The 27,372-nt window shown below is 40.3% G+C and overlaps 1 protein-coding gene across 3 annotated transcripts in view; it reads right to left on the bottom strand.

Annotated features, from left to right (window-relative positions):
- LOC124619192 (centrosomal protein of 89 kDa-like) overlaps positions 1 to 27,372 on the bottom strand; it is a 102,562-nt gene that overhangs the window by 32,309 nt on the left and 42,881 nt on the right. For all 3 annotated transcript variants that reach the window (XM_047145412.1, XM_047145411.1, XM_047145413.1), the window contains exons 6-7: positions 23,932 to 24,070; positions 15,463 to 15,643 (exon numbers count right to left, since the gene is read on the bottom strand). In XM_047145412.1, the coding sequence (XP_047001368.1) occupies positions 15,463 to 15,643; positions 23,932 to 24,070 (320 nt within the window). The remainder of the gene's footprint in view (positions 1 to 15,462; positions 15,644 to 23,931; positions 24,071 to 27,372) is intronic.

Below are 27,372 nucleotides of genomic sequence, written 5' to 3' on the forward strand. Positions count from 1 at the left end.
TCTCCTATCCCATACTGTGCTAATTTTGATATTTTGTATGTTTTATGTACAAAAAATGCAAGTGATACTTTCTTCATTTATATCTGGGGTACATAGCTTGCCATGGCAAATACTTTGACAAAAAGTCCACTGACACATAACTCAATACAGAAGATCATGTGTTGTGACTTGCCGATCATTCAAAGTGCCGCTGCACAATTACGCACGTCCTCTACATGCGGCGCTGTCTGCCAGTCATGCAGCAGCCGCGCCACCTAAGCGGCCAGCCAGCCAGCAGCCACTAGACTTGGACTCAGTGCTCATTAGAATGTTACCGTGGTCACATGTCTTGCTTTGTCAACTTGCTCAGTGACTTACACGTGTTGTGTCGTTTGGAAATGTGCGTGTTCAACTTGACGTTATAACATCATTGTTTACCAGAAATTGTCTTTTAACTTGTTGCCATATCTTGCATTATTAATTAATTAATTATATCAATAGTCTCCATTTTTGCATGTTTAGTTATCTTTTTGACACCTCCATATCTCCACAAGTTGCCTGTACTCAGCCAACTGTGTTTATCAGCAGCTCAACTTTTCACTTTGAAGTTTATATTGATATCTGTTTCCTAGAATTGTATACAATATTTTTATTATTGCCTCTCATGGGGATAATATGTTTAAGGAATTTAAAATGAGAAATAATCCAGTTGCATACAGTCAAACTAATGATCAACTATGCAAATAATGATCTGAATTGATATAAAGCTGTTCGTTCCCAATTTACAATGAAAGACATACAGACAATTAACTTGGAGTGATAGTCGCACAATATAGTAATCAAACTGCTTAGGCCCTATGAGGCACATTATTCAGAAACAGAAATTCCCAACACATTCAGTAGTTGTTATTTACTTCTGCATAGTGTCATCTGTCGGCAATCTAAAATATCCGAATTTAATATTCATGAACAACCAATGCCATACTAATTTATTCTGTTTGAACAGATAGTTGAGTGAAATAAAATTTTATTTAGATCACACTTCAACAGTATTATGAAAAGAATAGAGTGCTATGTATGAAAAGGATAGTGTGCCACTGACTGTAAAGATGACACAATGAGTTGCAGACAGGCACAACAAAGAGACTGTTACACATTGAGCTTTTGGCTAAAGCCTTCTTCAGAGAGGAAAACACACATATTCACACACGTAAGTACACCTCACACATACACGACTGCTACATTGGCTCATTCCGGAATGGCCAAGAACAACGGTCTTGTGTGCTTGCTTTGGTGTGTATGCAGTGGCACTGACTTGGAGGGGGGGGGGGGGGGGCAAGGTACCTTGTGCCCCCCCAATAGTTAAAAGTAGGGGCCTCCCCCCTGCCCTCCCCTCCCCAATATTCAAACATGCATTTCTCAACGCTCTCTCCTCCTTCCCCATCCTTTACTGGGAAATTTGTTAAAACTTGCATATATATTTTTGCATAATAGAATGTAATGATTATGTAGGAAAAAAATACCGATTTTACGAGCTATTGCGTATTCCTTTCTGCTACTCCTACAACCTCTGCATATGACAAACTGTTGTGACAGGGTTTGTCCCCTGCATCTGCACCATTTGCACACTTTTACTGTACGGAGGTATGCGGGGAACAGAAACTCACCATGAGCTCGCAGCGCTTTGGCTGCTAGGATGAGCTCCACTTCCTCCCACAGCAGCCTGCTGGCAGCTTGTAAAAGAAACTAATGAGCAATAGTGACACCGAATTTGATGGCGATCGCTAGAAGGACTAGGTAACGTTAAAGACTCTTCATTCATTTTTGTAAATTCTATTGACAATCACTAGGTACAACACCACACAAATCAGCACCAGCTCCAGGGATTGTTAAGCGCCCCCCCACCCCCCGTTTTTCGACATAGTCAACTTTTCCCACAATATATTTCATACATGACACCTTATTTTCACATATCACACTCATTTGTCTCTTTGTTGTGAATATGTCTTTAAGATCAAAGCAGCAGTCAGTAATATGTTTACAGTGCAATACATTTTAAGACCTTTTTGTTGGATGAAATGTTCATTTCGTACATCGGAGCGCACTGTTTCTGTACCACAGATAATTTTCAATAAGACCCTTGATTTTATGAATAATTTGTATTTCCAATTTAGTCTCACATTCCTTCATTTACGCAAGATGGATTTGCCGCCCCCAAAAATCTGCCGCCCTGGGCGATGGCACGGTTTGCCCCTCCCCCCCCTAGAGCCGGAGCTGACAATAATAAACACTATTGTTACATGGCTGCTTCTTGTTAGGCACACAGTACTGTTATGCAGGCCGCAGCTAATGTTGGCAGCGAACGTAAATATTCCGGAGCTGGGCATTGCCAGTGGTCAGTTAGTCTTACTGTGACTCGGTTCAGTTGTTAATCTTTCGTCCCTTACTGTCTAGTTTAAAATGGACAAGTTTATAATTAGGAAGAAATGTGACAATGTGGCAAGTGTTAGCGATAATGAAGCTAGACCCAGTGTTAGTGGTACTGTGTGTGACAACAAAGACACAGATAGTGACGGAACTGTGGCGGTGACAAAAAACACTGTTCCCGGAAAAAAACAACACTGTTATCAGCTCTCTTGGAAACAGCAATTTGCATGGATAGATTACAATAATGTAAAAGATGTTATTTTTTGCAAAATTTGCAGACAAATGTTTGAAGGAAATCGTTTTCAGTTTTCTCACAAAACGGAAAAAACTTTCATGGAAACTGGTTTTTCGAACTGGAAGAAAGGGGTAGAAAAGTTGAAAGCGCATGAAGCATCAGGCTGCCACAGAGAAGCTGTACTGAAATTCAAATCCTTAAAATCGAATGTCAATGTATTTAGCGAGATTTCCAAAGAAAAACTGACACAAATTAAAGAAAACTGAGCTTGTTTACTAAAAATCATATTTTCCCTCCGTTATTTAGGAGTGCAGGGGCTTGCAATACATGGGCATACTGATGAAACAAGTAACTTTGACAATTTATTATGCCTTCGATGTGAAGGTAACCAGCTACTTTTAATATGGCTACAGTGCGAAACTTACAAATTGACATCCCATGATGTGCAAAATGAAATTTTGGCCATTTTAAGTCATACACTTCTTAGAAAATTATTGGAGGATATCAAGAGTGCAGAGTATTTTGCAATAATAGCAGACGAAACAATAGACATAGTCACCAAAGAGAAATTTAGTATCTGTATAAGATTTGTTGATGCTTCGCTAGAGATAGAAGAATATTTTTTAGGGCTATACTCAATACAAAGTACCATAGCTAAGGCTCTGTTTGATATTATTATCGACATTTTAAGACAATTTGATTTGCCTACATCTAATTGTAGGGGCCAATGCTTTGACGATTCAGTTAACACGGCTGGATTATATAATGGTGTCCAGGCTAAGTTTATGGAAATGGAGAAGAGAGCTATGTTTGTGCAATGCCTTGCACACTGTTTAAATCTAACACTAGAAGACACTGTGATAGCAGTTCCAGAATGTTGAAATGCATTGAATGTTATGAAGGACTTAATAAATTTTGAGAGAGATTCACCTAAAAGATTAGATCTTATTGCTCACCCGAAGGCAGAAGCCTCTACAAATTTGAAACCACTCTGTCCTACAAGGTGAGCCATAAGATACTTGGCAATGTCTTCAGTTTTGTCCATCTATACAGAACTTCAGAAATTTTTTCTAAATGTTTCAAGAAATTACAATTCAGACACTGGGGCCAAAGCAAACGGCTTTTTGATTGATATGCAGACATATGATTTCTTTTTCATGTTATCAATTTTGGTAAAACTGTTTGGCCACATTGATACTGTAAACATAGCACTACAGAGGAAATCCCTACACTTAGAGGAGGCCAATGATGATTTCGCTCTTGTAACTTCTATTAAATTTATGAGAAACAGTTTGAATCATTCTGGGGTGAAGTGACTTCAAAATGTCAAGATATGGATGTTGATTCCCCAAAATTACCCCGTAGAAGAAAAGTCCCTAAGAAATATGATGACTCCATCAATTCGTCTGTAGAAACATTCACTGAAGTATGTAACAAATATAGAAGATTGTATTATGAAACAATGGATACGTCCATCAGCTTCTTGGAATCACAGTTCAAAACTCAATCATTCATGTTTGTAAATCAAAATGAACAATTTCTTCTTGGTAATAACAAACATTCATTCGATATTTTATCTTTCTACGAATCAGATGTAGACAAAGAACACTTGCTTATCCACTGAAGCATGTTTCATGAGATTATCCAAAGTAGTGATTCTGCGAATATTAGTTTGTTGGATGACGTAGTGAAATACCTAAAACAGGAAAACCACATGTTTGACCTACTGCCCGAACTAGTGAAATTCATATGTGTAGTGCTGACGATTCCAGTAACATCCTGCACCGCTGAGCGATCGTTTTCTTGTCTGCGGAGGGTGAAAATGTATCTTCATTCTATAATGAGGCAGGATTATCTTAATGCTGTCGCCCTTCTCAACGCCCATAGAGATGAATCGATGAAACTCGACCTTGAAGCCATATGTGACGAGTTCATAGGCAGGAATGAGCTGAGGAGGAGTACATTTGCCATCAAAAATTAAGGTATGTTTCTTCAACTTTATTTATGCATTTGTTTTGTATCACTACTGACCTATACTCCGACTGAAATGACATTGCGATTGACGTTTCAGCGAGTCGAGGGGTAGGGGCTAGTCGCCAGCCAATCGTAGTTTGCATGATTTTCAGCTGTTTGCATTTTTCATTATCCTCACAATCCTTTTTGTTTCTTGAAAGTCATTATGCTGTGGGGGGAATTTCCCAAGAATATGTTGTCATAACTCAAAAGCGAAAGTATGTGTGCATAATACACCTCTCTCTTTCAGCACTTGTGTTGTTCCATATAATTCTCATTGCACAGGTCATTTTAGATAGCTTAGAATTTAAGAATGTGATGTGGGAATTCCATTACAGATTGTCTTGTAAGTAAACAAAGCAATTTTGTTTCAGTGACACTTAATTTTTTGGTTTTCCAAAGAAATATTTGGTTTTAATGGATTTTTTAATTTTGCTGTTTGTGGAATTGTATAGTGGTGGTTTTTTTAAGGGTTAATCAGTAGCTTATTCCTCACAACCCCTTCTGAAATCTTTTCATTTGTGACTTCAGCATACAGCCTAAGAGCCTTTCTATTTCCACCTTCAATCAATACACTGGTGTCATCTGCAAATAGGACTGGTTTGGAGTGTCGAACATGTAGATGGAAACACAGTTATCTGTCAAATGTAATATCTAATAAAATGATTCTTGCCCCCCCTCCAAAAATATTTTCAAGTCGGAGCCTCTGTGTGTATGTGTTTTTCACTTTCTGAAGAAGGCTTTGGCCAAAGCTTATTGCTTTGGCCAAAAGATTATTGTGCCTGTCTGCAACTCAATGAGTCAGCTTTAAGGTGAGTAGCACTTTATCTTTTTCATAATATTGTTAATGTTCCAACTTGGAGTTCCCACAGTTGAAATATAACTTTAATTCTGTTGAACAATAAAATAGAAAATAAATTTCAAGTTAATCTACAAACAACCTGCATTTATTTTCAAGTCTGATACATTTATCCATTAGGATGATCATATAATGAAAATTTGAGTATCTTTCACCTGATGACTATTATGAAAAATACTGACAGTAGAGAAATCATTACTGAAAGGAAAATTACTTTAAAGAAATGTTTCAAAAAGAAAAAAAAAGCTTTTGGATTACAACAAACAGCTACTTTTATTTTCTGTTGATACTGTGAAGTATTTTGAGACTGATTGTAGTGCTCCTTATAGTATTCATTATTTCTCTATTCCTGCTACAACATACACTCCTGGAAATGGAAAAAAGAACACATTGACACCGGTGTGTCAGACCCACCATACTTGCTCCGGACACTGCGAGAGGGCTGTACAAGCAATGATCACACGCACGGCACAGCGGACACACCAGGAACCGCGGTGTTGGCCGTCGAATGGCGCTAGCTGCGCAGCATTTGTGCACCGCCGCCGTCAGTGTCAGCCAGTTTGCCGTGGCATACGGAGCTCCATCGCAGTCTTTAACACTGGTAGCATGCCGCGACAGCGTGGACGTGAACCGTATGTGCAGTTGACGGACTTTGAGCGAGGGCGTATAGTGGGCATACGGGAGGCCGGGTGGACGTACCGCCGAATTGCTCAACACGTGGGGCGTGAGGTCTCCACAGTACATCGATGTTGTCGCCAGTGGTCGGCGGAAGGTGCACGTGCCCGTCGACCTGGGACCGGACCGCAGCGACGCACGGATGCACGCCAAGACCGTAGGTTCCTATGCAGTGCCGTAGGGGACCGCACCGCCACTCCCCAGCAAATTAGGGACACTGTTGCTCCTGGGGTATCGGCGAGGACCATTCGCAACCGTCTCCATGAAGCTGGGCTACGGTCCCGCACGCCGTTAGGCCGTCTTCCGCTCACGCCCCAACATCGTGCAGCCCGCCTCCAGCGGTGTCGCGACAGGCGTGAATGGAGGGACGAATGGAGACGTGTCGTCTTCAGCGATGAGAGTCGCTTCTGCCTTGGTGCCAATGATGGTCGTATGCGTGTTTGGCGCCGTGCAGGTGAGCGCCACAATCAGGACTGCATACGACCGAGGCACACAGGGCCAACACCCGGCATCATGGTGTGGGGAGCGATCTCCTACACTGGCCGTACACCACTGGTGGTCGTCGAGTGGACACTGAATAGTGCACGGTACATCCAAACCGTCATCGAACCCATCGTTCTACCATTCCTAGACCGGCAAGGGAACTTGCTGTTCCAACAGGACAATGCACGTCCGCATGTATCCCGTGCCACCCAACGTGCTCTAGAAGGTGTAAGTCAACTACCCTGGCCAGCAAGATCTCCGGATCTGTCCCCCATTGAGCATGTTTGGGACTGGATGAAGCGTCGTCTCACGCGGTCTGCACGTCCAGCACGAACGCTGGTCCAACTGAGGCGCCAGGTGGAAATGGCATGGCAAGCCGTTCCACAGGACTACATCCAGCATCTCTACGATCGTCTCCATGGGAGAATAGCAGCCTGCATTGCTGCGAAAGGTGGATATACACTGTACTAGTGCCGACATTGTGCATGCTCTGTTGCCTGTGTCTATGTGCCTGTGGTTCTGTCAGTGTGATCATGTGATGTATCTGACCCCAGGAATGTGTCAATAAAGTTTCCCCTTCCTGGGACAATGAATTCACGGTGTTCTTATTTCAATTTCCAGGAGTGTATTTTATATTAGCCTCTCAGCCTTGACTCAAACTTACCCTTACCCATTGTAACACAAAACTGGTTTATTAGTGTTGTACAAATACATTCCAAAAATATTTAAATTTCTAATTTTCTGTATGCTTTTGGTAAACTTCTACCCACTGTTCACTCAGTAAATTTTTTCTGAATAGTGTGATCAAGTGAGTATTTACAATTCTGTCCTTTTTCCCTCTTTAACTAACACTCATTGATACAGATGCTTTATTGTTACTATTTGACAATCATGTTCTGTGAAATGGTTTATTACAGGTCTTCCATCTATTTCATGAGATAGCTGCATTTATAAATTATCAATTGCTGTTGTGCTAGGTCCTATTCCTGCTGGAAGCGTTGCCACGAGATACAAACCAAAGCTGGACATCAGTAACTCTAGGTGTCATAGAAGAGTACTATCCAGGATGAAATCGATATTGAAATCACCACATACAATTACTTCCTATTTATTTATACAAAGTTTTATTAGCATTCTCTCCAAATGGCTGATGACATATAAATTGTTTCTGTTCAGAGCCTACACTGTTAGAACTGTTGTCTTGGATATATCCACATCAGTTACTGAATCACAGCACTCAACGAGCTGTTCCAAGCAAAATTCGTTTAGATAAATGAACTCTTGTTTTATTCCATTTTTTTGTAAATATCCACTCCTGATCTCCTTATGTTACAGTTTCGGTAATGTGATACTAACTTGCATCTGTCGAGGTGCATCTGTGACTTTCAAGTTATGTTCTGTCATGCGTATCAGAACTGTGGAAATACCATTAGATTTTTTTTTAATTTCCTGTAGTGACATGAGGAGCTCATCTTTCTCATTTAATAGTCTTGTACATTCTGATAAGTCAAATTCTTTATTGTTAATTTTTGTGTTCTCCAAGATACTGTCTTTTATCTCTAATTTGTGCCACTTTGGGCACCACGAAACACAGCAGCAACATGGAGAGCATCGATAACTTTAGCAGTGTCCACATTCACATTATAACTAGTCTCGACATTGAGAACAGTTTTGTAAATGGTAGGACACCAGCGATACACATGATGCACATGATGGCGAGGCATCTTGCCGATTGACTGCTGTCTTTCCAGATTCGCGATTTATATAGCAACGCACAAATGTGATTACCCCTGCGACTGATAAGAGAGCACCAGGTGGAAAATTTTCTAAGGCCAAGTTGTTATCCTGTGTGTGAACTGTTGTCTTACTAGCAGCTTGCATACTCGGCTTTGTGACAGCGGCCAAGGACATTGGCCACACAGCAAGTTGCCATTGATTATGTAAACAGCACATTTCTAAAGAGAGAGGTCAAGCTTACTGTAGCTATTGTTCGAACTGATTCTGTTCTTTGAGCTTTGGCTGCCAGTTTGGAGAATTTCGCACCTCGAGATGTTACTGCCAAAAGGTCATTTATGACCAATCAACCGTGGGCCACAAGAAGAACTGACACGTCTGCTAACTTTTCTATTGATAAACTTATGTTTGTTCATACTAGACATCTGTGTAAATTGTCAAGAGATGATACCCTGACAATCTTTATTCATGGTTGTGGAATTCATGCAAAATTTGATTTTGTTGGTGATATGACTGTGTATCATAGTGTATAGCAAGTGTACATCTAGAACCAAGGGCTCAAGGAGCCAACAGTTTTAATAAATTACTTTGATCTGTCAGAAAAGTGTATGAATTTGTAGTCTTATAATCACCCTGTAACCTATTCCTTGATCTCTCTCTTTGTAAACATATTATTTATGTAATTAATGCAATGCACTGTGTAGCTGATGACCTCGGTTGCTATTGCAATGCCAAGTACGCGAGCTGCTAGTAAGACTACAGCTCACATGTGGGATAATGACTCGGGCTTAGAAAATACTCTGCCTGGCACATTCTCATCGGTCGCTGACATAATCACTTTTGCACGTTGTTACGTAAGTTGTGAATCTGGAAAGACCTGTCTTCTGAAATCATTTACTGTACAAAAGGGACAGTTAAAAATATTTGGAATCATAGGGACTGAACATGTAGTACTATGATTTACACTAAATGCTTCTGGAAAAGGAAGTAAGGAATGAACATAAGAAAGTAAGGAAGATTAGAGTAAATGACCCGTTGACGATCCTGAGGGCATTAGAGATGGAGCACAAGCTCACGTTGGGGAGGGATAGGTAAGCAAAAAGGCTGCGTCCTTTCCACAGGAATCATCATGGAAGCTGTGATTTAGGGGAACCACAGAAACCTAAACTTGGATGGGCAGATGGAAAATTGGACTGCCACCCTACTGAATGTGATTCCAGTGTTTTGCCTTTATGCCATCTTGCTTGGTTCAGGAAATCACCTCTTACTAGAAACATTTAGATGTGGACCATGCAGACTGTAGTGTATTTGTATAAGATGTGATGCAACACACACACACACACACACACACACACACACACACACATTCATTTAGCATTTGTCATATTGTTCAATAACAAAATTTTCATATTAGCGTGATGAGCAATGTACCTGAGATCATCCTCAATTGCTTAGCTGAGGTTACAGTCCTAAGTATTCCCAACCTGCACCCTCTCCTCCATCATGAGGTAACTTGTTTTTGGCAGCAGTAGAAGTGTTGCAGCTGTTGCCAATAATCAATTATCATCAATACTCCTCTTTATTAATGGCCTGTGTACTTTGGTTTTGGGTCCTTTAGTGGTATACTATGATACTAAGGTATGAGGCTTTCAATGTGTACAGTATTATTTTTTTCAGGGAAATAATTAAGACTTCATGACTACCTTTCAAATTGTTTGCAACTGCAGCTCTCAAATGTTCTATTTCCAGCTGTACTAGTGACAAATCATCTTGGAGTTTCAACATCAGCTTCTCTTTATCCACCATGATGAAGCAGTAGGCACAATTACTACAATGCCAAAGACTAGCCACATCTCCATCCTAGCATGTTGCTTTATGAAAAAAGCAAAGACAGTCTTTACACATTAAACATTTCTCACTATTTTGAGACAGTCTCCACATTTGAAAATAGTGATTATATTTATTTTGCCAAGATAAATCATTCAGTGTTATGTTATAATTATATGGCATTGTGCTGTGTTTTATTTAACCAAAAATACCTGGTTTTTAATTCTTATTTTACAATTCAAACACATGTATATTATTTATGGTAGTTAATGAAATATCAACTTAATAAATATTTTTAAACAAAAAATTTATACTGTAAAGGATTTAGTAATTGATACTATAGCAGATAATGAGATTAGGTTAAGCTGCACTTATTACACAAGTGTAAAGAAAACTGAAACTCCAAAATATAATGAAGTAATGCAATTAGTATTTTTCATCCTTCAAACTGATGACTGAATTGTAACTATTCACTGTAAACATGACACGTTGAGTTGCAGACAGGCACAACGAAACACACACACACACACACACACACACACACACACACACACACACACACACACACACATTCACTCAAGCAAGCAGGCATACCTCACACTCACATGACCATTATTTTCAGCCAGTCCAGCCATAATGCAACTGTGTCAGCACGAACTAAACCAGCAGTCCACAATGGGGCAGGGAACAGGAGGGATATCAGAATAGTGGTGGGGGCAGAGAAGTCAGCACTGCTTGATGGAGCTTGCAGTAACTAGATGCTAGCAGGACAAGGCTGCCAGGTGCAGTGTTGGGAGGCTTCGAGGAGGGAGGGATTGGGGGGTGCAAAACAGGGAACAAAAAGGAAAGGAATAGAAAACAGGAAAAGAACAGTGGTGCGTTGGCAGAGAGCAGTGCACAATGAGGCTGAGGGGATGTGAGTTTGGAGGAGATGATATGACAGAGGAGGCAGAAACTGTTGGATGGAGAGTGTGGGGACAATAGATTACTGTAGTTTGAGGCCAGGATGATTTTGGGAGCAGAGGATGTGTTGTAAGTGTAACTCCCATCTCTACAGTTCAGAAAGGCTGGTGGTGGAGGGGATGATCCAGATGGTCTGCGTTGTGAAGCAGCCATTTAAATCAAGTGTGTTACGCTCAGCTGCATGTTTTGTCACAGGGTGGTGCACTTTGCTCTTGGCCACAGTTTAGCAGTGGCCATTCATCGTGGTTGGTATTCATACCAATATAAAAACCTGTGCAATGACTGCAGCAGAGCTGGTATATGACATGGTTGCTTTCACCATAGGTAACCGCCTGTCTGATGGGGTAGAATAAGCCTGCGACAGGACTGGAACAGGTAGTGGTGGGTTGGTGGATTGGTCAGATCTTGGATCTGGGTCTTCCACAGGGATATGATCCCAGTGGCATGGGGCTGGGAGTTGGAGTGATAGTTGTGGAGGTTGGGTGGGTGACAGAACACCATTTTAGATTTTAGGAATGGGATGGGAAGGATCTTGGGCGGGATGCCCAACATTTCATGGCGTGATGATAAGATAATCAAAGCCCTGACTAAGGGTGCGATTCAGTTGTTCCAGTCCAAGATGGCATTGGTTGACAAAGGGGGCACCGCTTACCAGTACTTGGGGGTGGGGGTGGGGTGGAAGACGGGGGGGGGGGGGGGGGATCTGTGTGTAGATTAGGTTTGGGGGACAGTACCTGTATGTGAAGGTCTTGTGAGACCTTCAGCATAGAGGGCAAGGGAGTTTTTGTAACTACAGATAAGCCATACCCAGATGGTCAAGCTGGAGGGATTTTTTGATGTGGAAGGGATGACTACTGCTGTCAAAAGGCAGATACTGTTGGCGGGACTAATATGGGCAGATGGGAGGATGTAGCCATTAGAGAGGAGGAGATCAATGTCCAGGAATGTGGCACTCTGGGTTGAGAAAGACCAGGTGAAGCAGATCGGAGAGAAGGTGTTGAGGTTGTGGGGGAATGAGGATAGAGACATATCATGAAGATATCATCAATGAACCTGAACCACACCAGGGGTTTTGGGAGGCTAAAGAGTCTTCCTCTAGATCGCCCATAAACAGGTTGGCATAAGAGGGTGCCATGCATGTGCCCATGGCTGTGCTGCATATTTGTTTGTATACCTTCCCTTCAGAGGAGAAGTACTTGTGTGTTAGGATAAAGTTTGTGAGGTGTATCAGGTAGTGGGTTTGGAGTCTAAAGGACATCAGGAGAGGTAGTTCTCAACAGCAGCAAGACCATGGGCATGACGGATGTTGGTGTATAGGGAAGTGGCATCAACAGTGATGAGTCTGTATCCAGGAGGCAATGGGGTGGGGATGATGGAGAGTTGGTGAAGGAGGTGGTTAGTATCTTTGATGTGGGAGGCTAAATTTTGGGCGATTAGCTGGAGGTGTTGGTCAATGACAGCTGAAATTGTTTCAATGGAAATGTAATAACCAGCTACAATGCGGCGTCCAGGATTGTTAGGTTTGTGGATTTGGGGAGTATGTAGAAGGTGTTTGTATGGGATTTCATAGAGGTTAGGAGGAAAATTGATTCAGGGGAGATGTTCTGGGAAGAGCTTAAGGATTTAAACAGGGCCTTGAAGTTATGGTGGACTTTTGGGATGGGATCTGTCTTGCAGAGTTTACAGGTGGAAGAATGAGACAATTGTAGAGGCGTTCTGCCAGGTTGTCACTGCGATTCATAATGACAGTTGTGGAACATTCGCCAGCAGGTAGGATGATTAGGTCAGGATCTGTTTTGAGGCTGTTTATGGCTGTCCTCTTTTCTGCTGTGTCCTTAGGAAGGAATCTGGTGGAGGGTGGTGATGCTGAGAAATTGGATGTAAAGAATTCCTGGAAAGTGACCAGGGGGTTAGGTGGGAGAAAAGGGGGGGGGGGGGGGAAATCATAGTTGGATGGTGATGTGAACTGGGAGAGGCAGGGTTCAGTTTTGAGATTGGGTTGGCTTTGGTTGGAGGGATTGGTGACAAGCGTGACATGGATGGTTAAATTTGGATGTAGGGCTGAAGGAGAGGCCTTTGGCTAGGATTGAAGCTTCTGTGGGCCTGAGGATTTTGGTGGAAAGATGAACAACACTGTTCCGAGACGTTTCAGCTTTGGGTTTACTAGAGTGTTGGTAGTGAGTTTTTGGGCATATGGCAAGTTGGAAAGGTCAGCTAGGCAGGGTCTGGATGCTGTGGGTAGTTGATGAGGAGAAAGACAGTGGGTAGGACATGGGTTAGACAGTAGCATCCAAAGGCAGCAGTAGGATGTCAGCTGGCTGGATAACTTATGGAGGTGATGTCTGGAATGCTCTTCACGTGCTGGACTGGAGGGACGATTTCAGAGAAGTAAATTATGTAGTAGGATCTGCAAAGTAACAGTATCTTGCAGAGGGAGCAGAGGTGGTTGTGGGATACCTGTGACATGGAGATGTATTTTTGCAGTACCAGGTTTGTGAGGGACAAGGACAGGCAGAATCTGAAAAGATGAAGGTGATTGTGAATGAGGTGTGGGACCCAAACAAAGAAACTTTTATGGTTAGGCCATTCCAGGAGATTCCATGGTTTAGACAGCATTTAAGGAATAGGATGTGGGACTGAGTTTTAGCCTGGGAAAAGGATACTTTTCTGAACTGGTGCAGCGATGGCATTAAGGAGACAGGAAATTAACTTATGAAATGGGCAATGGAGGCATTAGGGGTTGTGAGGGGAGCTGGAGAACAGAAAAAGACAGATAAAAATACACATAAGTATGCATCTCTGGTCAGAATGCAATTGTTTCAGATTGAACAAAGGCAGCAATCTCGAATGGAGCAGGGAAGGAAGGAGGGGTAACAGGATATGGGTGGGGGAGAGAAGTCAGTGCAGTTTGATGCAGTGTGCAGAGACTAGAGGGTGGCATGAAAAGGCTGCACAGTGTCAAGAGGCTGTGGGTAAAGAAAAAGTGAGAGGCACATGGAGCAGAGAAGAGGAAGACAATGGTGGGTGCATTGGGCAGGTCTTCCACCCAGCACTTCATATTCCAGTCCTATCACAGACATATCCCTGGGCCACCTTTGAAAGCAGCCATGTCATACAAGAGCTCTGCTGCAATCATTACATATTTTTTTATGTGGATGAACTGCCAAACGATGGCCAAGAGCAAAGTTGAGCAACCTGTGGCACAACATGCAGCTGAACATAACACACTTGATGTCAATGGCTGTTTCACAATCCGGGCTATCTGGATCCTCCCTCCTCCACCAGCTTTCCACAACTGCGCAGATGGGAGTTACCCTTACAACCCTGTTCTTTCCCTCTTCTCCGCTCATCTTCTTTTTTGCTCTTTGTTCCCCCACCCCGTACCCTCTTGACACTGTGCCTCGTAACCTTTCTCTGCCACCATCTAATACCTGGCTGCTCTGCCAAGCAGTGCTGACTTCTCTCCCCTATCCATATACTCTGCTATCCCTCAACTCCCCTGCCCTAATCTGGACTGCTCCTTACGTTCCACCTGACACAGCTGCATTCTGGCTGGAGTGGCCAGAGATAATGGTGGTATGTATGTGTGGTGTGCTTGCCTATGTGAATGTGTGCATGTTTTCCTTTCTGAATAAGATTTTGACCACAAGTTCAATGTATAACAGTCTTTTTGTTGAGCCTGTCTACAAGTCAACACATCATCGTACAGTGAGTAGTAACCCATTCATTTCATAATATTGTTGATATTGCAATCTGGACTTTACATGGAATTGTAGCGGCTTTTTATAAGACATTAAGAAGTATTGTTACTACAAGACTTGACTTTGTTGTCCTCAGGAATAATGTGCATAATCACTAACTTACACACAATTGGTAAGGAACATTTTGTTAATAATATGCCATGTCCAGTCAAAATATTTTATTCTCATACTTTAGTCCAGTGCTTCCACACTTCCAGTTACATTTAATTACTGCAAATACACGCAAGTTAATATTTCCATACTAGAACTAAACTTCTAACTAACTGTTATTCCTTGAACAGTTTTTTATCACTAAAATAATCAAATTTTGTGTGACTTTGAAATCTCAAACATTTCTATAGCACGTGTGTTACCAACTTCAAAAACTACCTGGCACCCTCATAAACAATATAATAAAAATGTACATCAAGCTCTATAACAGAACTGAAATAAATTGAAGATTCATTGACATTCCAAATTAGTGTGGGGGGGAAAAAAAAAAGCAAACTTAGTTACAGGAAATATACCTACGACACTCGGACACAGATGCAGAGTGCACAGAGAATGGTACTCTCCCATCCAGGTCAGATTTCAAGCGATCATATTCCTCTCGCAGCACAGAGTGCTGTCCACGTAATGTCAATAAATCTCCTCTGCAACTGTGGTATTTCTGACAGACTTCCTCCAGGTCATGTGTCAATGATGCAACTACACAAATCACAGGCATATATTAAAAGAGAGCACTTACAAAATCTAGAAGTGGCAGTTTGTAACAAAATCTGTAAAACATTAAGACTGATTAATGACATCAAAAGGGGCTATACAGACTGAATTTATGTTGCAGCAGGACTTAAAGAGCTGATGATGTATTTATAACCAGTGGTTCTATCTTTTAATAGAATAGAAGAGAGGGGAAAATGTAGAGGAATATGTGTGTGCATGGAACAGAAAACATTGCTTAGAATCTATACCCAAGAAAAACATGCTATGTACAAAAAAAAAAAAACTGAACACAAACAATGATGTGTTACAACAGTGTAAAGAGAGGATGGGAAAGTGGTGGAGACAAATCCAGTCAGTGTAAAGAAGCAAACAGTAAACAAAAAGGTTAAGACAAAATCTGTATGGTTAATTTATCTCTTGAACTGAAAGCTAACTGCTTCAAAAACAACGTTTTAAAGTTACCTTGGACTAAGATTTTTGTCCAGTGACTAACTGACAGCTGGCAGTTTCAGTTGTGTTACAAAATTTCTTCAACAGTTGCTCCAACCTTCCTTGCAGCTTTATTCTGTTTCTGTCAGATCTATTATTCTCTTATTCTTCAAACCAAACACATCTGAATCATGTTTCTTCCTCTCACTTTCCACAGCTACTTGTTTCCATGTGGAGGTTTCAACTTTGTACTTAATTATTCTTGATTACTCCTTTCCTATGTTCTTTTGAAATTTCTCTTTCAGCTGCAGCAATTAACCTTCACTTGTAATATAATTGCCCTGATATTCTAGTTAATTTTATACAGCTATATTGTTCAACTTGATGTTAGAAACTTTATATGTTTTGATGTACAGGGTGTTTGTAAATGAATATCAGGGTTTTAACACTTTATAATATTTATTATATTAAACTTACAGTTATAAATGATATGTCAAATGAAAGAGCAACTCAAACAGTTTTACCAAGAAGCTTATAAATGTTCAATGTGAGCACCATTTGTCACCCGTCACACATCAAATCTTTAGCAGAGTTTTTCCCAAACGTTGATAAGTGTGTCTTCAGTGATTGCAGCAACAGCTGCTTCAATCCAGTTTCTTAATTCAGATAGGTCTGCTGGTAGCGGAGGCACGTACACACATTCCTTGATTAAGCCCCAAAGGAAAAAATCACATGGCATTAGGTCAGGTGAACGTGGAGGCCATGCAAAGCAAGCCCTGTCAACGTTTGAGAAGAAATCGGCTATAGACTAGATGTGTGCCGTGTGCAAATAGTGCTCACATTGAACATTTATAAGGCTCTTGGTAAAACTGCTTGAGTTGCTCTTTCATTTGACGTATCATTTATAACTGTAAGTTTAATGTAATAAATATTATAAAGCGTCAAAACTCTGATATTCATTTATAAACACCCTGTATATGAAATTGGAAGTATATGGACTTTGCAAATAGGACTTTTTATGAAAATTATCTCACATTAGTTCACATTATAAATACACAGTGTTCTCACTAATGAACTCTCATTCTTGATCAAATTAGTTTCAAACCACAAGTTACATGTTTCAAATTAAAAAAAACTGTAATTGATTAAAAATTGAATACTTATGATCTCAAGAAGGACATTTAGGAGAACACTTGTAACATGTTGAAAAGCTAGATGTGTAAATGTTTGAGATGCACTAAAATGTGCCGTACTGGTGCATGCTGTGATGCCTGTGGTGTAGTGTTTAGCATGGGCTGGCTAACATGCTGTGGGACACAGGTCCAATCCTGACCACAAACAGTCATCTGCTATTTAATATTTATCATTTCTGGGAGGTTCTTGAAATATATTATTTTTCCACATTCTGGAATATTTGATGTTTGCATACATTCCATCATCCTGGAATATTCAATGTTTGTATAAATAGCTGCACTTTCTGTCTTGGAGGTGTGCCCTGTTCTGGCTGTACAATGGTGTCAGTAATGGATGCGCTTCCAGTGCTAAATGTTGTACTTCACTGATGACCCTGCCCTTGGGTTTGGAATTAATTGTTGTTTCAATGTGACATTGTTTGGTGGAGATGCTAGGTACATTTACATTACCATGCCTCTAATTAGGCAACATAAAAGACCTCGCCTACATGGGCAGGAACCAGAATACAAGCAGTACACCATTTCTAAGATCTGTATATTCAGGAGACATATGGATTCCAAAACAGCAGTAAGTCAACTACAAATCAATGTTTTCTGGAGATGCTGGTCAGGATCAATGAAATGGCTGAAAGAATTCAATCAAGTCACTGAATAAATCAGGTGGGATGACATAATGTGTTTTTCAAATGTGTATTTTGACTTGGACAGCACAGCCCATCAGTGTTTCGAGAACAACAAAGAGAAGCTCAATGGCTGGAACAAATTTCTAGGCCAAACTGAAGAAAATGTTTGATGACAATCAGCACAAGGTCTGCTTAGTGGAAGAACAATTGAAGAACAGGGTCCAATGTCATGCGAGAACAACACAATTGCACATATAGAACTTTTTGGCCCTATACTACATTGTGAACCCAGTTACGACAGAAGCTGATAAAATCTAAAATGTGATTAAAGGAGTTGAAGAAGACATTTACCAAGTTCTTCTGGTAAAGGATGTCACAACAGAGGAATCCATCAAGGGGTGCCAGCGAACTGAGGAAATACTACAGAAAATATTCAGACAAAATAACTATGACCGACTGCCCAATGTGCTTTCTCCAGCAGATGTAGACGATCACTGTCAACTCATATGCCAGATAGAGAAGAGATATAGCAATGTACGGCAGCCAGAAATGTGGGACCGGGTAGACAAGAGATAGTAGCCATAAATGTTGACCTGATATATCAGGGGGTAATACAGAATGTCAAAGAAGAGGTGCATCGATCTTTAGCACCAATCTCTGCCACCAGCGAAATGCGCCAAGTAGAATGCACTTGGCCAAGTAAGAATTATGCTGCAGCCATCAAATGACAACCCAGCACCTGGCAAACACAGGTATAACCAATTACTACACAAGTATAATGACTCATAGAAGAACATACATTTGGAGGACAGAGGACAAGATGTCCTTGTGTTTCCACTATGGGCACCCTGGACATGTCGTACGCTACTGGAGAGAAAGAAGGCAAGTTTTCCACAACTTCTACACTGCCAGATGTTAACCATCATAATTCTATCCACGCCAATCAACTGTAGACAATTGCAGTTGACCCACAGGACGAACCCCATCACTGTACCCTGGACGAGGTTGCTACCCAGTATGTCGTAGCTATTCCCCATCGCTGTATGGAGGTACAAGCCACCCGCCCAGCCACCAACTTCAGAAAAACTAAGCAAGGCCACCATCTATGGAGTTGAGGCCACCACAGATGCAAATCCTTCATGAACGACAATCACCACATCAGAAAATCTCACTGATGTCATCACTGACTGCCAGCTTGTTCTCTAATGTTGGATACTTATCATCATTGGCTAAAAAAGACTGTTTCGTGATACAAAAATGACCATGCTGAAAGTCACAAATGGGAAATATTCTGGCCAGCAGGAGCACATATTGCAAGATTAACTATCAATGACAGAACACAGCCCTTCAGATTTAAATAATGGAAAATCCAAGATGGAATAATGACAGCGTTATGAATCACAGATAGGCACAACAAAAAGACTGTTAAACAAGTAAGCTTTCAGCCAAAAGGCTTTCTTCCACATTTCACAAAAAACACACACACACACACACACACACACACACACACACACAAATGCAACTCACACTCACATGACCACTGTCTCCGGCTGGCCTCAGCAATCAGACACAGTGATCCTGTGCGTGTGAGTTGTGTTTGCATGAATGTGTGTGTGTATGTTGTCTAATTCAGAAGAATACCTTTTGGCTGAAAGTTTACTTGTTCAACAGTCTTTCTTTTGTGCCTATCTGCGACTCAGCATACGGTGAGTAGCAATCTATGCTTTTCATAATATTGTCATTAGTCCTTTGAATTTGTTATTTTAACAAAATGTAGTTATAATATTATTATTCCAGAATGGTACTTCTTGCAGGCTCAAAAGTAGTTATAGACTGTGGAAGATCAGAGCTCCAGAGTGAAGAAGCTATCCTAATGAGCTCACATAACAAGGACTGCTCTGGGCAGTTGTTTGCTGTTGAATACATTATCCTGCCATCATCAATGAGACAAGTTACAGCCATCAATCAAAATGCTCAATTAAACTGTGAAGTTTTTGTCAACCATGAAAATCTACTCATGATCACAAAAGAAATCTACACACTAGCAACAATCATAAGCGTCATAGGTGGTCAAGGAGAACTATGAATCACTAACTGTCACAAACAGCCACAATTAATCCCTAGAGGTACATGTGTGGGGGCCAAATCAATCCAGGAAGGGCAGCTTAGTATCATTGATTGGGAGTCGCACTCTGCTACAACTACAGACAATGCAGAGGAGGAAGCTACTATCGAACTGCCAATAGGATCTGGTCTGACCATGAAACAATGTTGGTGAGTCAAATCCATTCTGCATCAGTTTCCTGATGCTTTCAGATTGGGAATGGAGAAAAAAAGACTACACGGCTCGATAAAACACCATATTAACACGGGAGATAACCCACCAGTTAGCCAATGTTGCTGGCTGAATGACGGATAATCTGGGAGGAATTGGATAAGATGCTGTGAGATGACATCATTAAACCTTCAGAGAGTCCTTGGCCCTCTCATGTGGTCCTGATGAAGAAGAATATTGCACTGCTGTGTCAACTACGGATGACTGAACAAAATCATGAAAAAAGGTGTCCATCCACTGTTGTGCATTGATGACACCCTAAACTGCTTCAAAGGAGGAAAGTATTTCTCAACAATGGGCATGAAGTTAGGCTACTAGCAAATTAAGGTTGATGAGGCTGGCTGGTAAAAGATTGCCTTTGTAACTCTTGGTACCCTCTATTAGTTTAAAGTTATGCTGTACGGACTGTGTAATGTTCCAGTCATCTTTCAAATTTCTGCTTTGATATTTTAAAAGGATGATGTGTGTTTGCTGTCTCGCTGACATCGTCATTTTTTTAAAGACACTTGAAGACCATCTAAGTCACCTGACAATCATGTTGAAATGCCTTCAGTCAGCAAACCTCTGCTTCATTTCTGGAACATTTGGTGTTTGTATAAATGACTGCATTCTCCATCCAGGAGGCCAGTTCTGTTCTGGCTGTATACTGGTGTCAGCAATACACATGCTTCTAGTGTTAGAAGTTGTACTTCACTGACGATCCCACCTCACATCTGGACTTGATTGTGGTTTCAATGGGATGGTATTATGCAAAATTAATATTAACTGAACAAAAATGTATATTGTAAATTACATCATAGGATAAACTGGCAGCTGTGTGGCAATTCAGTAGCAAAGCAGTTGCAGTTAAGTTGAAAGTCAATTATAATGAATTATTTTGTGACAAAAGTTGTGTTGTTAAAACTGTACATTATGTGTTATAATTAATAACAAAAGAAAAAATGCATTTATCATTACAATTAATATTTTTTGGAGATGAATTCTTGTTTGAGTATTTGAGTAATTAAAAAAAAAAAAACCCTGCTAATAGATCTGAAGCAATGCCAACATCTCCAGTCAAAACCAAGATAAGTAATATTTTTCTGGGCCGATTTCAGACAAATTTGGTTAAGTCTTTTTTGTTTTAGTTCATTTTCTTAGTAACTCCCCTTTTCATTTACAAACTTCAATAAACTTTCTCAATAAATGAGCCTGATCAGCTGCCAACTTTAGTCAGTGGAAGATGTAACGATCAAATACTTCATTACTGATAATGACGTGTTTCTATGTGAATGTCTTATTTCAATGGTTGTATACCTCTAATTTTGTTCATTTTGAGATACTGAGGCTTAAATATAACTGAGTGGTGAAAATAGAAAGAAATGGTTATTCCTTGTAACAAGCAATGGACTGCAATATTTCGGTCACAGAATAGTTATCACTCAATTATGTTTAAGCCTCAGTATCTTGAAATAATCAAAACTGGAAGGCTATCACTACTGAAATAAAGCCTTCATATATATATATATATATATATATATATATATATATATATATATATATATATATATATATATAAAAAAATCAGCTTTGTGAACAATCAGAGGACAAATATGTAAAAACAGCTAGAACTTTGTGCAAAGCCATACCCAAATCATCATTAGTACAAAAATGCATGCAGTGAAGAGTTTTGATGCTGACAACATGGCATCAATGTAAGAATGGAAATTATTAATCAACAATTGTTGACTTGTTGATTTCACTTACATACAGAAACTGGACAGAACTTTCAAACATTACGTGACAAGAGCTACCAATCAATTAGTCTAAACATCTCTCTTCCTACAGCCTTGCAGAAGAGGCTAAAAATCTCAGCAGCTTTGGCACAATGACTTTGAGAATTACTGAAAATCCACAAGGGAAAAACTATGACAATATCTGCCCTTAGCTTAAATATTAAAATTATATACTGACAGCAACCGTTCATACATTAAAGCAGCAGTGCAATACACTAATCAAATGAGGTAGTTACAGCTTGTGCTGAAAAACACAATGCTTTGCTTGGATCTTGTTTCACTGTTTGCAAAAATCCCACAGGAAGGTTCTATGTAATTGCTTAATGCCATCTCCCCTTATAATCTCAGTGAGTTTTTTCCATCTCTGTTCCACAATTAGGTACTTCATATGGATCAGGAAGTTCGATGAGTATGAAGAGGACTGATCACTGAAAGCTCCAGTTTAAATATCGTCACTTTTTGTGCAACCTGTCAAGTGCAAACAATCTGTTTGTTATCCAACAGTGTGGTGCAAGTGTTTGATACTTCTTCTGTGTCAAAATCTGGTGAATAACAACTTAGTGAGTGAGTTTCTTTGGCACCTTAACATTATCTACCCCAGCATTTTACTCACATTGGAGTCTGGGACATGCGCTCAGATAGTGCGTTGTGGTGGTGGAAGAAATGTGAAGCAAGTCTGAGTGCTTTGATACTTGGGCCTAAGCATGGCCCACGAACTGAAATCTTTGCCACCCCTGTTCTATGACAAGTATTAAAAACTCTCAGAAAGTTCTGGCCATATGAAAAGTAACAAGTGCAGTTGTATTGAGCAAGACTTTTCAAGGGTAACAAAAAGCAATAATGGATTTTTTTTTTGGGAATGAAATGCAAAATATATCAACAAACTGATGAAGAGATGTGTCGGTGGGGGAGGTGGGGGGTGGGGGGGTGGGGGGGTGGGGGGAGGTGGGGGGTCATTATAGCATCGGTAGTGTACTTAATTCCACATGCTTGTAAAAAATTGGATGCCACCATGACTGAATAATCTCTAGGTACAACAATTATGAAACACATAATACAGTAAGTGGAATTCTGCAGTAGCCAAACATACATTAACTGATCTTCATGTCATGCCTTTCACTAACACTCCAATTCTACGTAATGTTGACAATTAAAAATTTTATTTATTCATTATTATTTCTGGACATAACAGTTGCCTTGATAAAAAGTATGACAGTAGGAAAATAAAATACACTCAAATGTCATGACTACATTAAAAAAAACTAAATGTAATGGCAAAAAAGACTATGAAGAGACATGTACATCAACACAAATCTGTCCAAGATGACAGCATCACTGTGCCACGTGAAATTCACAACTATAGCATCTGGTCTTTCATAATGCTGGTCACTGGCACACACAACCATTATGGGATCCTTATTTGACATACTGGGCCAAAATCTGGAAAACTATTCCATGGATAAAAGAGTATTACCCATTACTCATGGATGAGAAAATGAATAATGAATCAATATCACATGAATTTACCTGTCTGAGGGTGAAAGTCCTCTGAAGGATACACTTCATAATCAGGTTGTGACCTACCTGAGAATAGTAGATCCACATGTCTTTAAGGCCACCCACTGCATGCAGCTAATCTTAAAGTTTGAAGGACACAATCCAAGACCGGGGGTTACAATGCATTAATGAGCACTGAGATGAGTTGCATATTAAACATCACATACACAAAGGGGAAATATGTCCCATAATGATCCATGGAAATATGGTGATAATAAAGATGAAGAAAGGAGCAGTAAAAGAACAACAAAACATGAAATAATATAATAAACAGAAAATCCCCTGCTGCAACAGCTGCTAACATCCAGTACAAATTAAGAGCAACACCTATGAAATTATTTGCTTTAGAAAAGTATAACACCTTTCTGTTGATATGTAGTATGGATCTCTTGTAGCTTCTGTTTAAGTACATCAAGCTGTCCTGTCAGCAACTCATTCTGCTCTTGTACAAGAGCAGTATCTTGCTGGAGGATTTTTGCCTCTGCTGCAGCAGTATTCATCTATAAAGATAAAACCAAAGTAGGTTAATTTCAACTAAAATAAAATGAATCTACAATGGGACAATATCAGTATGTTATGTGTAGGTGCCCATTTAAAGATGAGAAATCAAATTTGTTTTAGTAGCAGCTATCAAGAATTGTTTGTGAAACCAATCATGAAGTCAACACGATTCCTGAAGACAAGTATAGTGCACACAAGTTGTCCATTGTGAAATGTGACCTACAGTTTAGGATTTGTAGGAATTACCTTCAGTTTTATTGTTGTCTGTCACGAAAAGATGGAAAAAAGGCAGACGTAATAATGAAACAATTAGCTTAAACTATAATCCAGCTGAAGGTAGAAATTTATTTTATCTTTTATATGCACATTTACTTTATCTGGCAAAGTCACAGTCATCTGGCCATATTCTACACCTAAGCAGGCACCTTTAGTGATTATCTTTAGGTACAGTTAAGATTACTGTGCATAGAAAATGAGTTACACTAATAATAATGAAAACAGTGACAATGATTAATTTATCACACTGTTAATAGGCCTGACATTTTTCTAACAGAGCTACTATAAAATGTCCGGCCTATTAACACTGTTGCATGTAGATTTTGCATAATACAGTATTTTTATCAGATATGAGTGTTGCTACACTAATAACAGGCATGGCTGCAACAGAAGTTCACTCATCCTGGAATGAGGAAGAAATAATAGGCAAAGTTAGCAGAAGAGGTAATGAAGAAAGAAGCAAAAAGTGAGGATAGGGAAAAGCTGAGACAATGTTGCATTTTTATTACTGAACAAAGAAGTCCCTAACTTATGAACAGCACCTCATCCGTACATATTATGAAAATGTATGTATGTACACTGTGTGATCAGAAGTGTCCAGACACCTGGCTGAAAATGACTCAAGTTCGTGGCGACCTCCATCGGTAATGCTGGAATTCAATATGGTGTTGTTCCACCCTTAGCCTTGATGACAGCTTCCACTGTCACAGGCATATGTTCAATCAGGTGGGCATATGTTCAATCAGGTGTGATAAGGTTTCTTGGGGAATAGCTGCCTATTCTTCACGGAATGCTTCACTGAGGAGAGGTATCGATGTCGGTTGGTGAGGCCTGGTATCAAGTAGGCGTTCCAAAACATCCCAAAGGTGTTCTACAGGATTCATGTCAGGACTCAGTGCAGGCCAGTCCATTACAGGGATGCTATTGTTGTGTAACCACTCCGTCAGAGGCCATGCATTATGAACAGGTGCTAGATTGTGTTGAAAGATGCAATCGCCATCCCCGAATTGCTCTTCAACAGTGGGAAGTAAGAAGGTGCTTAAAACATCAATGTCAGCTCTAGCTGTGATAGTGCCATGCAAACCAATGAGGGTGCAAGCCCCCTCCATGAAAAACACCACCACACCATAACACCACCGCTTCCCAATTTTACTGTTGGCACTACAGACGTTGGCAGCTGACGTTCACCTGGCGTCCGCCATGCCCGCACCCTGCCATCGGATAGCCACATAGTGTACTGTGATTTGTCACTCCACACAACATTTTTCCACTGTTCAATCATCCAATGTTTATGCTCCTTACACCAAGCAAGGCGTCGTTTGTCATTTACCAGCGTGACGTGTGGCTTACGTGCAGCCGCTCGATCATAAAATCTAAGTTTTCTCACCTCTAACTGTCTAGTACCTGAAGTGGATCCTGATGCTGTTTGGAATTCCTGTGTGATGGTCATAGGTGTCTGCCTGTTACATATTAAGGCGCTCTTCAACTGTTGGCGGTCTCTGTCAGTCAACAGATGAGGTCAGTCTGTACGCATTTGTGCTGTACATGTCCCTTCACGTTCCCACTTCACTATCACATCGGAAACAGTGAACTTAGGGATGTTTAGGAGTGTGGAAGTCTCACATATAGATGTATGACACAAGTGACACCTATCACCTGAGCACATTCGAAGTCCGTGAGCTCTGCAGAACACCCCATTCTGCTCTCTCATGATATCTAATGACTACTGAGGTCGCTGATATGGAGTACCTGGCAGTAGGTGGCAGCATAATGCACCTAATATGAAAAACGTATGTTTTTGGGGGGTGTCCAGATACTTTTGATCATAGAGTGTATGTATGTATGTGTAGGTGTATGTCCCAAATCTTCTCCTAAACCATGGGACCAATTTCAACCAAACTTGGTGCACATATCCCATACCCACAGGCAATAATGCTGTGGGACAAAGAACCACCCACATATCATAGTTGAGGAGATATTAAGTCATAAACAGTGAGATGCGTGAAAAACTGCCGCATCATGTATGGGGTTTAAATTTATTGCTTCTTTGCTACTAACTCTATTTGCAACATTCCACACAAAAGTATCGTGTATGCCGCTGAATGTACCTACATGAATATATAATTGTACGAGACATAGTTCAAGAGATATGATACCATAAACACTGAGATGCATGAAATGCAGCATCATGCATTAGGTTGTAATACATTTGTTCTTTACTACTAAGATACTCCTTCGGTTGAGTCAACTTAAGGAAATCCCTGACACCTGGAAGTGCTTTCAACAGCTTTCAACTGTGAAGCAAAAATGGCTGTAAGCAAAAACAGTAACTGTTTATACAGCTGCGAAGAGATTTAAAAAATTGTGTTGTAGACGAGTGAAGCAGCTGCACCCAGTGTATAGAAACTGCCCAGGGTACTGTACTTGTACTTCTGTACATTATGCATATTTCTTTGTATGATTGTTTCAAAGGCATTTTCACAAATACATGAAAATGAAATTTTTTAACACTAAAAACACAATTCTTTTTTTGTTTTTGTTTCTAACAGAAAACTCACAAAGTAAATACCTGTGCATTGCCGGATTTGTCAGCTAGTACTGTTGTAAAACATGCCATTAGCAAAAAAGCCATCAACGACTGATGGGCATTTCTACTTTAGTCCCCAGTTTATCTATTGCTGAATGCCAGTCATTTTTTTTTCTTTCCAACGTGCTCTGACAGCTGTGTTCCTGTTACACCTGAATTAGCATGATTTCAAAGAACTTATAAATCACATAATAAATTCTATCATTATTTGGTGGAGTGTTCAATGCCTAATTTGCAGAGTATCCTATACCATTGTGTCATTATACATGAGGGGAGATAGTGAGTTTTTTTAGAGGTGGATCACCAAACATCTGTTTTAAACCTCCATAGAGATTACTGGCTTTTGTCATATATTTATAGTGGATTAAGTGATAAAAAGTCCAACTACTGATGTGTTGGAATCCCTTGGGTGGATCTTAATTTTATTTGAAAATTGGA

The sequence above is a fragment of the Schistocerca americana genome, chromosome 6 (assembly GCF_021461395.2).
Source record: "Schistocerca americana isolate TAMUIC-IGC-003095 chromosome 6, iqSchAmer2.1, whole genome shotgun sequence".
NCBI lineage: Eukaryota > Metazoa > Arthropoda > Insecta > Orthoptera > Acrididae > Schistocerca > Schistocerca americana.